This window comes from Mirounga leonina, unplaced genomic scaffold (assembly GCF_011800145.1).
Source record: "Mirounga leonina isolate KUSES-001 unplaced genomic scaffold, KU_Mleo_1.0 Mir_94, whole genome shotgun sequence".
NCBI lineage: Eukaryota > Metazoa > Chordata > Mammalia > Carnivora > Phocidae > Mirounga > Mirounga leonina.
Window position 1 is genome coordinate 34,869,551 of NW_023270855.1, and position 16,034 is coordinate 34,885,584.

Here is a 16,034-nt window from a genome sequence, read left to right on the forward strand (position 1 = left end):
CATTTAACCAGAACCAAACTTAAGTATGGCACAAATGGATATAAAATGTTTATTATAATTAGCAATAAAAATCAAATTTTTCAGAACAACATATTTTATATTATGCAAATTATTATGAGGTTCTACTGTCCTGTAATGTTTATTCAGTTATAATAAGAAACTGAAAAGATGGGGCGCCTGGGTGGCTCAGTCGTTAAGCGTCTGCCTTCGGCTCAGGTCATGATCCCGGGGTCCTGGGATCGAGCCCCGCATCGGGCTCCCTGCTTCCCCCTCTCCCACTCCCCCTGCTTGTGTTCCCTCTCTCGCTGTGTCTCTCTCTGTCAAATAAATAAAATCTTTAAAAAAAAAAAAAAAAAGAAACTGAAAAGATAAACCTCTGGATTCAGAGAACCCTAGAATCAAATACAAGTTCAACCACTTCCTATCTATGTAACTGTGGGCAAATTGCTGTTCACCTTCCTAAAACTCAGTTTCTTCTTCTGTAAAATAAGAATAGTGTCTATTTCAGTACAAGGCCTAGCACAAAGTAGATATGTAATAAATGTCAGCCACTATTATTCATAACTGCTGAAGAGTAAAAAAACAAAATCTTGTGTCTAACAAACTGATATAAAAACTAGGCCCCCAATCATCAACAGTTCTTAAAAATTTAGAGATGTATAAACTTAAATTTCAAGAATATTAATGAAAGCATGACGTCAACAAAGAGAGATGTGCTTTTCTTTTAACGGGATCAAATAAAAGAAAGCAAACTTTTTAGATAATACAGCATAAAACACTTCAGTCATTTCCAAGTAGTTCCAACCAACTTCAGAAGTTTCGTATTACAGTTTGATAAGGAAAATTTGAATTGAAAGAAAATATTTAAAACTGAAAGTATGATATACACACATCAAATCTCCAAACCTTCAGATATTGCTACCATACATTTAATTTCTTCAAACTTTTGTTACCTTTACTTCCAACATCTATTCATTCCCAATTTCTTCTGCTTATCTCTTTTTTTTCTATCACCTGTTTCAGCAGCGTTATGACTGCCTCAGAGGACTTCCTAGTTGAGTGGAGGGTGAAGCCCATCTTTATGCTTCTAGTACAGTTATTCTTTTTTTTTTTTTTTTAAAGATTTTATTTATTTATTTGACAGAGAGATTGACAGCGAGAGAGGGAACACAAGCAGGGGGGAGTGGGAGAGGGAGAAGCAGGCTTTCCGCCGAGCAGGGAGCCCAACGTGGGGCTCGATTCCAGGACCCTGGGATCATGACCTGAGCCGAAGGCAGACGCTTAACGACTGAGCCACCCAGGCTATTCTTAAGTACAACTGCTACTTCACATATTTTCCAAATTCTGACACCTAGACCATTAGTCTAGTCCAAGAAGAAGAGTTTCTTAGTTACTATCAATATTTTAAGACCTTAACAGAAATGATAAATTTTTATTATAAGGTCTATAGGCTGATAAAAAGCAGTAAGTTTGTTTTAGTATGGAATATACTTACTGATACCATATTAATGATTCTTGATCAGAATGTTTTATTTTAAAGAATGAACTCTATTTTTAAATAAAACCATCTTTAAATCCATAGGATTTCTATAATGGAAAAATATGAAAATGAATTCTCAGGAAATGAGAAAAGTTTAAGAATCTTTGACCTCCAGAATGATACTGATGACATTAATGCTTATTGCTCACCTCTGGTCTTCCTGTACACACTAAGAGACTACCAGACAAAAAGACACAACCTAAAGGAATATAAAACCACAAAGCTTTCTACATATTGCAGCAAACTAGTCTAGATGACAAATGTTATAGGTGCCTCGTTAGCGCAGTAGGTAGCGTGTCAGTCTCACAGATGACAAATTTATAAAACAAGATTTTTTATGGTATCATACTGAAAGATATAGTTCAACCTCAATATATATTCTTAAGGCAACAAAACTATAATAAAAGGTGTAATAATTACCTACCAAGCTCTTTCTTCCACTGGGCTTTTTTTGCTTCCAACAAACTTCTGTCACGTTCTCTTTCCCCCAGAGTACTGAATATGTCAGCTGGTTTCCATACATTCTCTCTAAAACAACACAAAAAATAACAGAAATCTTGTATGTTTCTATACAAGCTACTCCATAAATATTAAGTAATAAACGTAAATAGCTCTCAGTCTTCAGAGTAAATATTTCACATGAAAAGTCAAGGAAAAGCAAAACCATTTTCACAAGATGACTCCACAATAACAGATATGAGTTACATACATGGCAATTTTCTGCTCATACTGCTTAGATGTCTCTTGATTTTTATTTAAAACAGATTTATTTTCATCCAGGACAGATGAAAGAGCCTCAGTTTTTTGGAATACTCCCATAACGTTCTCATCCTCTGGCTGATTGGAAATACTGTTTAAACGTAGACTGCCCTGACCTAGGAGGTAAAAATGCGTGTTTTAAAATGAACACTAAAATTGCATGTATTACAATACCTTATTTTGGCATACTGCTACACACTTTAAAAACACTGCCTTACACATTACCAAAGTATTCACCTCTCACAACAGTCCTTCAGTGGGTATTGTGATTCCCTTTTGTCAAAAAAGGAAACTGAGCCCAGAGGTTAAATGGTCCAGAGATACGGCCATTGCTATGTAACCTCTTGTGTCTAATATGAAAACAAACAACAACAAAAAAACTTCCATTTACTCTTGCTAACAGTATTTTTACAAATAATATAAAACACCAATCACAACTTAAAGAATGCAAATAGGTTTATGAAAAACTCATTACCTTGTCCTTATTTTTCTCATTTAGCTGGAAAATCAATGAAAACTTATCATGGACCACTGTCTCTACGCCTCCGTTGTATCTATTCCAAATGTTTTATACAGGCTCCTATGCTTGGCTCAGAAATTGTTCTAAGTCTTCTTAATGTGCTAGTTTTCCCAATGAGGAGAAAGTGTATTTAATATGCAGGTCATTATATGATCAGACAAATTCTGCCTTCAACTTTGTTGATATTGATATTCTCTCTCATTATACGTAGTAAGTTTTTATTTTTTGTTCTCTAGGCTACAATTCTAGCTTTAAAGACCTAGCTCCCTCATTTTACAAAGAATAATCTAGACCAAGACAAGATAAATTACTCCAACTTGAAGACTTTGGGAATGTATAGAAGCTACCTGGTCCCCAAATCAGTTGTGGGGCCTCTTCCTGGTGACTGTTAATGTTATTTTTATTTATTTCGTTATAGCCTAACAAAATTTTAATGACATTTCTACTCATTAATTCCTTAGCTCAAAGCTAAAGAAATCAGAAGACTTTTAAAAACATAATACAATGCCCTAATGAAACAGAAGACCTGTAACATTCTTCTACTCCTTCCAAGTCTGTATTGTTTTTGTTAAAGATTTTATTTATTTGATAGAAAGAGAGAGAGAGCGCGAGAGAGGGAATACAAGCAGGAGGAGTGGGAGAGGGAGAAGCAGACCCCCCGCAGAGCAGAGAGCCCAACGCGGGGCTCGATCCCAGGACCCTGGGATCATGACTTGAGCCGAAGGCAGATGCTTGACAACTGAACCACCCAAGCACGCCCCAAGTCTGTATTTTATATTGGTTAAAAAGATAGTGCTGCCAATCCTTAGCATGGATTAAGGGTCAGGAAAAGTACAATGGAGGGGCCAGGAAAATAATCCTTTTCAGCAACTCAAGTCAAATATTCAAAGGTTCCTTCAATTTCACTAGAAATACTATAGTGATTTTTTACAACATTTTATATAATTATTTTTAATATAAGTAAAGCTTTCTACATTTTGGAATAAGTACATCTTTTTGTACTAAGATCTTTAGAGTCCACAGAACTGGGTTTCTTAAGGCTATGGTACCATGACTGTAATATTCTGAGCATTAACCTTAAAATACGGCATATTATAGCTTTTATTGAAAGTAATTTTGCACAAGAATGTTCTCTAAAAGAATATTTTAAAAGATTGTTACATGGTAAATTAGAATTTCAGAGGCACAGTTATGTAGAATGAAAAATTCTAAAACACATACTGGTAAAATTAGTATTAAAAATTAAAACTTCAGAAAAACCTTACTTGTTTCCTCCTTTCCATTTTCAATCAGGGAAATGGATTTATTTCCTTGGTTCACAGTCATCAAAATCTGTTGTAGTTGGTCTTGTGTTAGACACACCAAACTGCTCTTCATATTTTCAGCTGTGATGTGTTTTTTGCAAAGCTTCTGCTTAGCTACTACAGATGTATTTATGGTGTTTCTAGTCTTCTGTATATTGGGGGTTGCAGGTGAAATCTCTTTCTGGACATAAAGACAGTCTTTATCTACATACTGCTTGCATAAATCCTTAGTGGGAGAAAAAGTCATACTATTTTTTTCACCTTTTGCCAGTGAAGTTTCTGAACCCATTCTCTTCTTTTGCAAAAGTTTTCCACTCCTGATACAAGTATTTTGTGTTGATTTTAGAATGTATCCAGTTTGTTTTGTTCTTAAAGGACATTTTGCAATCTTGGTCTTATTTCCCATCTGTTAAAACACCAAAAATTTATTCTTTATAACAGCCCATGAAAAATCAACAATTATCTTTATATAATCTGTGATGTCAGGCCTCTAAATTTTTTTCCATTTTGCTGTTAAGACACTATATCCACGAGACACTAACATATAACCTTTGCAAATCTTCATTGAAAGCTTCAACAACTGGAAATTATTTTATTTCAACATAATCAATACAGAACTTTTATTTTAGTTGTTACAGGACATCTCCATTCTACTCCAGCTTTGAATCTGTCATGATTATATCACTCAGACCACCTCTTTTCTTTATAGGTATCTATAGACCTGTGAGTTAGTAATATAGATTAGTTATTTCTTGAATAACTTAACTTGTGGGTCAACATCCTTCTAACATAACTCCTATCTTTTTTTTTTTTGACAGAGAGAGAGACAGCGAGAGATGGAACACAAGCAGGGGCAGTGGGAGAGGGAGAAGCAGTCTTCCCGCAGAGCAGGGAGCCCGATGTAGGGCTCGATCCCAGGACCCTGAGATCATGACCTGAGCCGAAGGCAGTCGCTTAACCAACTGAGCCACCCAGGCACCCCACATAATCCTATCTTATTAGTGCTTTCATATCCACATAGATCATTCTTCCCAACTCCCTGGCCTCTCATTTCCTTGAACTCTGTTCCTATATTCTTGTCCTCCATGCTACCTCAGCTACTCATTCTCATAGTGATAGTTTATACTAACCTTGTAACTACTCCTAACTACAATCCCTCCATAATCTGTTTCAAGTATGGCACAATGACCAACACCCAATTTTCCCTAGCTCACTTCCTTGCATATCCCAATTCTGATAATTCTTTAACTCAGCTGGGATATAATCTATTTATCCTACCACCTTCCTCTTGTCCTCCTTTACCAATCTTAAATTCCATGATTAACCAAAAACCACCACCATCTTCTATTCTCAACTGCTCTGCTCTGACATATACGCTTTGCAAATCCCCAGACTGGTAAAATCTAACTCTTCACCTACTCCGTGCCTGCACTCAGGAAGAAAAACACAAAGCCACAATATCTAGTTTCACCTTAAATACATAACCCAAAACAAATGGGCCCTTCATGCTACTCAGCAGTTAGACATTTTGCAAATTCATTTACTCTCTCACTCTTTCAACAATTTCAACTTTCTCCTCTTTCCCAAAACTAACACTTTCTCTTTCATACTTATTGTCAGCTGAAGATCTTGATCACTATTGCATTGAAAATCTTACAGAGAAGCATTCAGAAAAAAACTTCCAAGTTTCTACCACTAAATCTGTACAAGCATCAGTACTCCTACAAACTGCTTACACTCCTGTTATTTGCAGATATCCCCATAACCCTTTCTTTCTCAGGGATCTCTGCCTAGCAATTCTTTGCTTTCTCCTGAATCAACTGTTTCTTTCCTGCTAGATCACATCTTTACCGTCTTTAAAAATACATGATCCCACTTTCTCATCTCCCACAATCCCATTCCAGCCAAGCTCTCACCCACACTCCACCAAAACTGCTCATCAAGGTCATTTTAATAACTTTTTACGAGGCAAATTCAGTGACTGATCCTTAGATCATCTTACCAGACTTATTAGCAGCATGTGACACAGTTGATTATTCCTCCCATTTTGAATCACTTTCTCTATTTCCTGAGGACTTCACAATTCTGGTTCTTGCTGTTCCTTTTCAGTCTTCACTGGCTCCCTTTCCCCCAGACCTCTTAAAGTTGCTTAGTCCCAGGATCTCTTAGCTCTAACTTAGCTCATTCACTTGCTAATTTCATCTACCCTTGTGGTTCTGAGTATTATCCATATGCTGACGACTCCCAAACTTGTCTCCAGGATGGACCTCTCCTCCCCTAACTTGAGGTTCCATTGGCCTATCCAAACACTTCCACTGTGTTATTAATAGCCATTTAAAACAGCATGCCCAAAACCAAACTCTTGATATCCCACATGCCCCTAAATAACCTCCTCCAGTTTTTCCCATCTCAGCTACCTATGACAAAAATTTTGGAATTATCGACTATTGTCCCATATGCCACACTTGTCATCAAACCTTGTTTTGCTCCATCTTCAAAATATATTCTAAATCTGACCACTCCTGAACAACTCTCTTACCATCCCTTTACTCCAAGACATTAGCTCTTGCCTGCATTACTGAAAAGCCTTCGGATTTCTTCCTTCTGCCCTTGCTCCCCAGTCTGTTCTCAACATAGCAGCCACAGTGAGTACCTTATAGGTTAAGTCAGATCATGTCACTTTCTTCAAAAGCTTCTAATGGTTTCCTATCTTACTTAGGAGGAAAAACTGAACTTCATAATATGACCAAAAAAGACCTAATGATCTGTGCACTCTTCACACTTTATCCCCTTATCTGATCTCTCTGATCTCATTTTCTATCTTAGCCTCCAGTCACATGGGCTTCTTGGCTATTCCTAAACCTCCAGTTTTAGGCCTTAGCACTAGTCTATCCCTCTAACTGGGACATTCTTCCTTCAGATTCTACATGATGCACTCACCTCCTTCAAATCTTTGCTCCAACATCACTGACTCAGTAAGGTTTTCTCTGACCACCCTATTTAAAATTGTAGGTTTCCTGTTCCTTTTTTTGGGTGGGGGGAGGTTGTAGCAGGTTTCCTGTTCTACCCTCATACTCCCACCTACCTAGCACTCCCTTTTCCAAAGACTGCTGTGCCCCTGAAGTAACTGTGCCTCTTCCCTTTCTCTCCTTTATTTTTCTCTATAGCACTTTTCATCTTGTAACACCCTATATTTATTTTGCTAAATGTATGCCCGTTCAACCCCTTTTCCAATGTAAACTCCCTAGGGCAGAAATGTTTGTATACTTTGTCCAGTACAGAATAGTGAGTGGAACAGAGTAGGTGTTCAGTAAATTTTTTATTATCCTCAACTATACTATTTTAAAAACTGAATTATCTCTCTCTCCCATATTTGTTCCCCCTTCCAAAATATCCCATTTCTGTGGCACTGTTGTTCTAATCTCTCAGACCAGTAAGCATGGAGTCATCTTTAACTTTATCCTCCTTCACGGTCTTCTTTAGCTTATGCACAAGTATTGGTCATTTCTTCCTTCCAAATCTTTTTCTCACCATTTACATGATGATAAGCCTAAATTTAGGTTTTCATTACCACACTACTAGATTACTGCCTGCCTATCTCATATCTTTCCCCTATTTAATCCACTGTACATTTCAGCGAACCCAATTAAACTAATTCAATGGTTGTTCAATCAAAATTAACTGCTTTTTATGTGCTCACCAATATGGAAAAGTGCTAGTGGTAAAGATTAATAAGATACTTGCTGTCAAAGAGTGAGGTAGATACCACATGACTTTCACCCAGCTTATATCCCAACTCCCCTTGTCTTTCAGTAACTTACAAAATATATAACCATACTTTGACCAATACCAATCCTATTTCACCCTACTTTTCAAAATATACCTGTACTATCAGCCACAAGATCTGTTTATTATTCTCTTCATCTCATCTACATCTTATTTGTTCCTGGCTTTAGGCTTTTGATAATTCCAATACCACAATGTAAAATGCCTTTTTACCCATCCAACTTGTGGCGATTTTTAAAAAGTTTTTTAAAGATTTATTTTAGAGGGGGAAGGGAGGGACTGAGGGGGAGGGAGAAAAGGAGTCTCAAGCATACTCTGCAATGAGTGCAGAGCCTGACCTCTGCTTGACCTCACAACCCTGAGGTCACAACCCGAGCCAAAATCAAGAGCGCGGGACGCTCAATGGACTGTGTGACCCAGGTGCCCCTGAGGCTATTTTAATGTAACTAATTCTCTAAGTGAGAGGTGGCAACCTCAAATACCTACTGTAAATTAGGCTTGGTAGGAACTGGGATGAGCTGAAGAGCATTTTTCTATCTAAAGGAGGCAGCCACCATTCAGAACCAGCCTACACCACCAAACAGGAATCTGAGTCTACTTGCTAGATTACCCAGTACTTCAAGAGAACCAAAAATGCCAGATTCTACATTAAATTTTCCTATTTTTAGATACTGACAGTTCACTCTAGTTTTTGAAAGCCAGTATGTGGATTAAGCAAATTATCAGGAGATGGCACGTAGCTTATACTGCTCAGTCGTACCACCTGTCTCTAACTACGATGTCACCTTTCTTTGACTCATACTGGCCTTTTTTGGGTCACTGATAGTTGAGCATTTCACATCTCTAATCAGTTGCTCAAACTGCTAAGTGCAGTGCATACCATTACGTATCTTGGAAGTCTTTCATTTCTGTCCCCTTTTTTCCATTTCACTCACCACCAAACATGTTCAGGAACTCCTGAGACTCTTCCTGAACTGTAACTGGCCCATAACCAGTCTCCCCATTATCATCTGTCCTTCACCAAGCTGTCCGAAGCCCTTTCCTACAATACAAATTATACTGTATGGACTCTGCTTTTCAAAAATTCTTTAATGCTCCCTACACACAAATCAAGGAAGTTCAAACTCTGTGAGTATACATTTAAACTCTAAGACTGTAACCCCCCCGCCCAAGCTTAATGTTCTACACTTCCCCAAGATACACACTATTCCCCAAATGCAAATTATGCTATTTTGGTGTTTTGCCCACTATTTTCTGAGCTTAGAATACACTCCCATACCTCCGTACCTATAAATAACTGCCTCATCTTTTAAATTCTAATTAAAATGTCACCTCCTTTTACAAAGCTTTCCCTGGTCTCCTCAAGCCACAAAGAGCTGCTCTTTGCAGTGTTCTCTGCCTTTTATAATCCTACCATGGCATACATTATAGTCTACTTGTATTGTATAGTGATTTACCTGACTGATATCATCACTTCCAGAAAACAAGGCCTAGGTTTTACTCATTTTTTTCCTCTGTCATAGAAGAAATACAGCCAAGAACGGCACCCCACTAAAATTTTACAGCTTTAATAAATCCTTGTTAAATAGAAACCTACTAATTGGAGCTCTAATTTAAGTAGAATTATCCTGCTACATTCCACTTACAAAAGAAAAAAATATACCAAAAAAATCTTCTAAAAATATTTAATAAGAAGGGGAGAGGGGACAATGCCCTGGCATGAGGTCCATATACATTCAGCTCAATTCTGATTACTTTTTTGGGGGCTGGGGGGGAGGGGCAGAAGGAGAGGGAGAATCTCAAGCAGGCTCCACACCCAGCTCGGAGCACAAAGCAGGGCTTGATCTCACAACCCTTAGATCATGACCTGAGCCAAAATCAAGGGTGGGATGCTTAATTGACTGAGCCACCCAGGTGGCCCCTGACTATTTTTTGTAGCTGAACAGCAGGAAAAAAAACAATGAATGAGGCCAGCAAAAAATCATGAACTACCAAATAAATATTCAATTATATTCAGGTTACTTAATAATAAAAAGCAATCTAGCCCAAATAATTCCCCAAGTGTTTACTGGATCAGGTAAATTTTAATAGATCAAAGAGTCTTCATGTCATAAACATTTTTAAGTAGCAAGTTGCTCTTTTAACTAGTTTTAATTCTACCAATATTTTTCATAATATAAACAAAGTCCAATGCATTTGTTTAATATTGGCTGAGTTTATCAATTATTTGGGCCCAGGATCCCAAGGCTAGAATCAGAGAAAATAACATTTTAAATTATAAAATATGCTACCTAACACTAATATTGTATACACCCTTTAGTGTGTCACTACTCTGATTCCCACATGTAGAAATTCCTGTGAAAAATATTTTTTTAATGTTTTATATTTCAACTAACCTGTGAGACAATTTTAAGCATAAGAATTTGGAATTATAAATTATTCATGACACTGAATCCTTAATATTTCTCTCATTTCTCCTCCTTATAGGTAACCATCTTTACTTCATATTCCTTACCACAGATTTAAAAAAATACAGAAGGGATTTTGAAAAAATTAAGGGAGTACTCTGACCACACATGTGTTAAACTTGATGATGATGAGAGTTCAGTTGTGTCTAAAGAGCACACTATGAGCATGACAGTAATTCAACCTGTGACGAAGGGGAAAACCAGAACTGTAGGTAGGTGCTGTAGTCACTCAGGAACTTCTCCCAGTAGAAAAAGAAAAGCACCATGAAAAGAGAATTCACCAATAACTTATGGAAACGAGAATCCAACACATAGCTGCAGAACTGAGATCTGGGAGATTAAAAAACAAATTTAAGCAAAAAAAAACAAGCACTACTGTTTTTGCTTTTTTGTCTTCTGTAAAGAGCAAAGAAAGAAATGAGGAGGATTTCAGCAACCCCTATAAATATGGGAAGAGAAGCTCCTTAAAATAAAATCAATATAGAAGGGAGACTTAAGTTGCACCAGTATTTTTTTTCCAGCTTTATTAAGGTATAATTGACAATTAAAAATTGTATATATTTAAGGTGTACAACTTGATTTAACATATGCATACACTGTGAAATAGTCACCACAATCAAGCGAATTAACATATCCATCACCTCACATAGTTACCATCATCAGTATTCTGAAGTCCCCAAAACAAGAGGAATAAAACCAAACAATTTGCTCTAAGACAGTAAATAATTTAAGATCGACATCGGCTGAGACACATTATTCCGGAAAAAAGAATCCTAGAATAAAACATTTCTAGACTGCTAGTAGAATCTTGTAATGATTCTATCAAAAGTCCAAAACTAGTAATTTTGTTATAGGCATGAAAGGAGACCACCATATTAAATTGGTTAAAAAGACAATGAAATGTCTTCACAAATGTGGTGATTAAAGCAAATCCATTAAAGACATCAATAGGGGCGTCTGGGTGGCTCAGTTGGTTAAGCGACTGCCTTCGGCTCAGGTCATGATCCTGGAGTCCGGGGATCGAGTCCCGCATCCCGCATCGGGCTCCCTGCTCGGCAGGGAGCCTGCTTCTCCCTCTGACCCTCCCCCCTCTCGTGTGCTCTCTGTCTCTCTCATTCTCTCTGTCTCAAATAAATAAATAAAATCTTTAAAAAAAAAAAAAAGACATCAATAGAAGGGGAAAAAGGTGAAAGAGAACAGAGGCCAGGGGAATATGGAAATCAACTACGACAAGCAGCTTTTTATCTAGGGATCTCAAAAAGGGGTGCAGTATTTGTTAATGTGATTCAGATATAATAATTAGTTGCAATATTTTAATAGAGCAGGACCTGGGGCGCCTGGGTGGCAGAGTCAGTTAAGCATCCGACTCTTGGTTTCAGATCAGGTCATGATCTCAGGGTCGTGAGATTGAGCCGAGAGCCTCATGTGGGGCTCCGCACTCAGTGTGGAGACTGCTAAGAGTCTCCTCTCCCTCCTCACCGCCCCCTAAAATAAATTAAAAAATCTTAAAAAAAAAATTTTTTTTTTTTAAAAATAGTGCAGGACCAGGAAAAAATATACAATTTGTATTGTGACTAAAAAAAGCACACAAGGTATATAGCTATATACCATATTTAGAAAGAAATAACTTTTATAAGTAGCATGTGGAATTACTCTGATTATCGTCACCCATTTATGCTGGATACTCAAGCAACTTCACCTTGATTAAACCTGGAAAAAACAGCAAAGTCATCAAGAGCTCAGAGGTGAAAGGTGCCACATCATCCAAACTGAATTCTATTCAAGATACACAAAGAAAGACTAAGTTGTTACAAAGATAAAAGAGGGCTACAGTAAATTGTGGGAGAGTTGAAATTTCTGCTGATAGTAATCTAAAAATGGAAAAAGAAATAAAGAACAAGAAAAGTAGGATATCAGAAAGTTGTTAAAGTGGTAAAGGCATTTTGGGTTCCTGATAAAAATAATTTAAAAGGAAAATTATCATTAAGCTCAAGTATGATTTCTTAAAGGAGAAAGCAAAATGCATATACGAATCTGGTGAATCAAATACACCGTTTTGGTGTGGGAAAATGGAATTTGAGTATGAAAAAAAAAATATTTTCATTTTAAAGTGTGAATATATATTTTTAAAGATCTCAGGAACTGCACTGTCCAGCACAGTAACTACTAAATTTACATTAAAAATTAAATAAAATGAAAAATTCACTTCCTTAGTCACACTAGCCACATTTTAAGTGCTCAATAACTACACATGACTAGTGACTGGCTACCATCTTGGAAAACACTGATCTTAGAACATTACCCTCATCACAAAAGGATTTATTGGACAGCACTGATCTAGAGACAAGAGGTTCTATATGACTTTTTAAACTGAAAAATTATGATCCTATTTCTGTGAAAGGACCAGCTTGAAAGCAAGACAATAACTTCTCATCATTATCCCATACCCCTTATAATATATTGACAGGAATTATTTTCAAACCACTGTAAAGAAAACCACATTTTACATTCAAAAACCAGGTCACGTCATTTGGCTTACCTTCACAGAATTTTTTGATTTACATTCTACAAAAGAAAACAATAATTACTTAACTATCAAACAAAAACATACTAAGGCAGTCACAAAGGAAAATTTTAATTAGCATTGTTTTAAGAAGATACTATAAATATTAACCCCCAATGCATTAACTTTAGGCCCTGTTTGAGTGTTCTAACTTTTACAGTGTAGTGCAAGTATTTCTATTTCATTTGTTTATTTTCCAAGATAAAACTATAAACAGATCAGAGAAAAAGAAAATAATGTGAAAAAGAGGACTACCAAATATACGGAGTTTTAAAACTAATACTAAAAATGACTTTAGCAACTGTGGGCTTATTACTAATTTAACTTTCTAGAACAACACACTTTACATGCACAGAACATAATTACAAAGATTTTACCTAAATTATTCATTAGGCAACATATTAAACATGAAATATACTGAAGCATTAAATTTTATGAATAAATACTGACAGTGGTAAGCAGTGATGTAATCTGACTTTACTTGGCTAAAAATAAATCTGAGAAAGTTAGCCAAAAAAAACGCTTTTTGTAAAATATCATTTAAATATTACTCTATTACAAGCAAAAAGTATATTAAACTCGTATAAATTTTATGTAGGAATTTAAAAGTTAATATTTTAGATTTCTGGTAACACAGCATACCATATGGAGACAATATTAACTTGGTTTTTCCATCCAACAATTCAGTTTCAAGCTTTAAACCATCTCTGCAAAATAAAAGAAAGTTGTCATTTTTAAGAAGCAGCAACATTTTAAATAGAAATGAAACGCTCATTTGAATCTTGAAAGTAAGTATGTTCTTTTGAATTTATACAGGAATCTTGTAAACAGTAAGCCATTCTTTTAATAAAAAACGTTTTCCAATCCGAGATAAAACTAAACAATAGAGGGAGAAAATTCCTGAAACTTTCCAATAATGCAAAGAATTTGTTATCTTTAACAGGACACTTCATTTTCTTACTGATAAGCAATAAATCCAATCATCACAGCATTATTTAACTCTTACAACTCTAGACTGGAAAAAAAAGTGCTGTTACCAAAACTCCCCACCTAAGTTAAAGGAGCAAAACGTATTTAACTATTTACTAGTCTCTCATAATTATCTCATGACTAACACATTCTATGCATGCTACAGCGTTCATTTGAAAGTGAACTATTACATTGCCACCAGGATCGTTAACTTTTTGAGCACAGCGACAGTTTGTTACTATCACAACAATAAATCTGTAATAAACTTTGGCTGCTCTAATTTATTTGTGCATGTCCAATGCAAGGGCACAAAGTAACAGGAGACACTGCCAAGGAAACTTGAACGTAAGATCCTAATAAAAACTCCACTGAAAACAAAAACAGTCCACATTTAATCACTGTTTCCTAAGAGGGGGGGGAAAGGTGTGTGTCACTAAACATCAGTAGGGACGTAAGTGATGTCCAAGAGACAAAATTAAATCCAGCGGGCCAGACAAGGAAGAGACAGGTTGGGAAAGGTCTGATTAGGGAACAACGAAATTTGCAGTGTTGCTCAGTAGAGGCCATCAAAATACCCCAACTTAAATTTATCCAGGTAAAGCACTGGAAAAAATGGGTTTTAAAGGTTCCCCTGGGGCAGGGTTAGAACAGTTCACGTTTAGGTCGGTGAAACTGAACAAACAAAAGAATGAACCCGAAAAGTACGTCTGTTCAGCATTATTGCACCGTAAACTTCTTCCGGGGCAGATGTCTTAGTTTTCTCTCTCCACATTCTAGGACACAAAATTAATTTGCTAAATGATGTGCGACAGTCTGAATTTGGTGACTTTTCTTAAGATTTTTTTTTTTTAATTTATTTATTTGAGAGAGACAATGAGATAGAGAGAGAGAGCATGAGAGGGGGGAGGGTCAGAGGGAGAAGCAGACCCCCTGCCGAGCAGGGAGCCCGATGCGGGACTCGATCCCGGGACTCCAGGATCATGACCTGAGCCGAAGGCAGTTGCTTAACCAACTGAGCCACCCAGGCGCCCTGGTGACTTTTCTTAAAATATCAAACTTCCCAGTGCTGAAAACCCTGCAACAGTCCTTTTTATTCAACCACTACTTAACGAGGGTCTGTTAAGGACCAAGCACTGGCAGTGCATCGATTCCTCAACACCCGGTTCCTAGCATTTCGAGCGTTAAACTCATCTGGGCGTTCACACGACGCCTACAAAGACGCCAAAGCCAGAGGCGCTAAGGACGGGGGCCTGGGCCAGGATTTCTCCCGGGAAGCCGCTAAGCTTTATCTCTCCATCTGCCCTCCCCGCTTAGCGCCTCTTCTCCCTTTCCACCCTGAGGTCAATGAGAGGGCGGAAAGGAGGTCCCGAGCAGATTTACCCCGTTAGGATGTGGAAAAGCGACAGCGGCTGCAGCAAAGGCCGTCCCGGGCCCCCCGCCCCCCTCCGCCTCACGGAGCCGGGCGCAAGCTGGGAAGGTGTTCCACGAAGGGCTCCAGGGGCCAACCCAGCTCTACCCCGTCTTCGCTAAAGACCACCCTTCCCGGCCCAGCTTACCCCAGGTTCATGGCCTGACCTCTCGCTCTCGCCACAGGACGCGTAACCCCTGTGTACGCCGGTTGCCGCCGCCGCTCAACAAGCGTTGCGCCGATTGGACACAGTGATACCGGCGAGCCGGGAGGACGGACCAATCAAAGTTGGGCGTGCTGGCGGGTGCGCTCAGCGGGGGCGAGGCTGCAGGGGCGACCGCCCCCGGCCGCCAGGCCTGAGGCTCTCCGCCCTGACACTTGGGTGCTGGGGGCGCTGGTTCCTCGGAGTTGTCGCACCCCGAGTTCGCTCGGAGCTCTCAGAGAAGTGCCTCAGCTCAGGTGTAGGTAGCAAAAATATGGAGAAACAAAAAGCATAAACCTTTTAGGAAATGAACACCTTCCATATTTTATATTTGCAAGAGAGGTTATTTGGGTATAAAATAAGTTGGAGGGCAGGGCCGGGTACAGGATTTGTCTTGTTCCTGGCTTTGACCTCCGCATGAGGCCGGGTACATTATAACTTTTTAAATTGGAACAATCCACAAGTACTCAATAAATTCAGCTCTTTTGTGCCATACAGAGATCTAAGCACTTGGT

At 38.0% G+C, this 16,034-nt stretch overlaps 1 protein-coding gene across 11 annotated transcripts in view; it reads right to left on the minus strand.

Moving 5' to 3' along the window:
• CCDC66 (coiled-coil domain containing 66) overlaps nt 1-15,550 on the minus strand; it is a 74,990-nt gene extending 59,440 nt beyond the window's left edge. For 3 of the 11 annotated variants that reach the window (XR_004677784.1, XM_034997055.1, XM_034997053.1), the window contains exons 1-5: nt 13,583-14,795; nt 12,917-12,942; nt 4,085-4,529; nt 2,250-2,415; nt 1,965-2,068 (exon numbers count right to left, since the gene is read on the minus strand). Coding sequence is in view for 10 of the 11 variants with exons in the window: in XM_034997055.1 (XP_034852946.1) it covers nt 1,965-2,068; nt 2,250-2,415; nt 4,085-4,529; nt 12,917-12,942; nt 13,583-13,715 (874 nt within the window). In the remaining variant the exon portion in view is untranslated. Of the gene's footprint in view, nt 1-1,960; nt 2,069-2,249; nt 2,416-2,774; nt 3,442-4,084; nt 4,530-12,916; nt 12,943-13,582; nt 14,796-15,465 lie in introns of those variants that run through there. The other 8 variants (XM_034997054.1, XM_034997058.1, XM_034997057.1 and 5 more) reach the window with 8 other exon arrangements.
• Between the last annotated feature and the right edge of the window lie 484 nt (nt 15,551-16,034).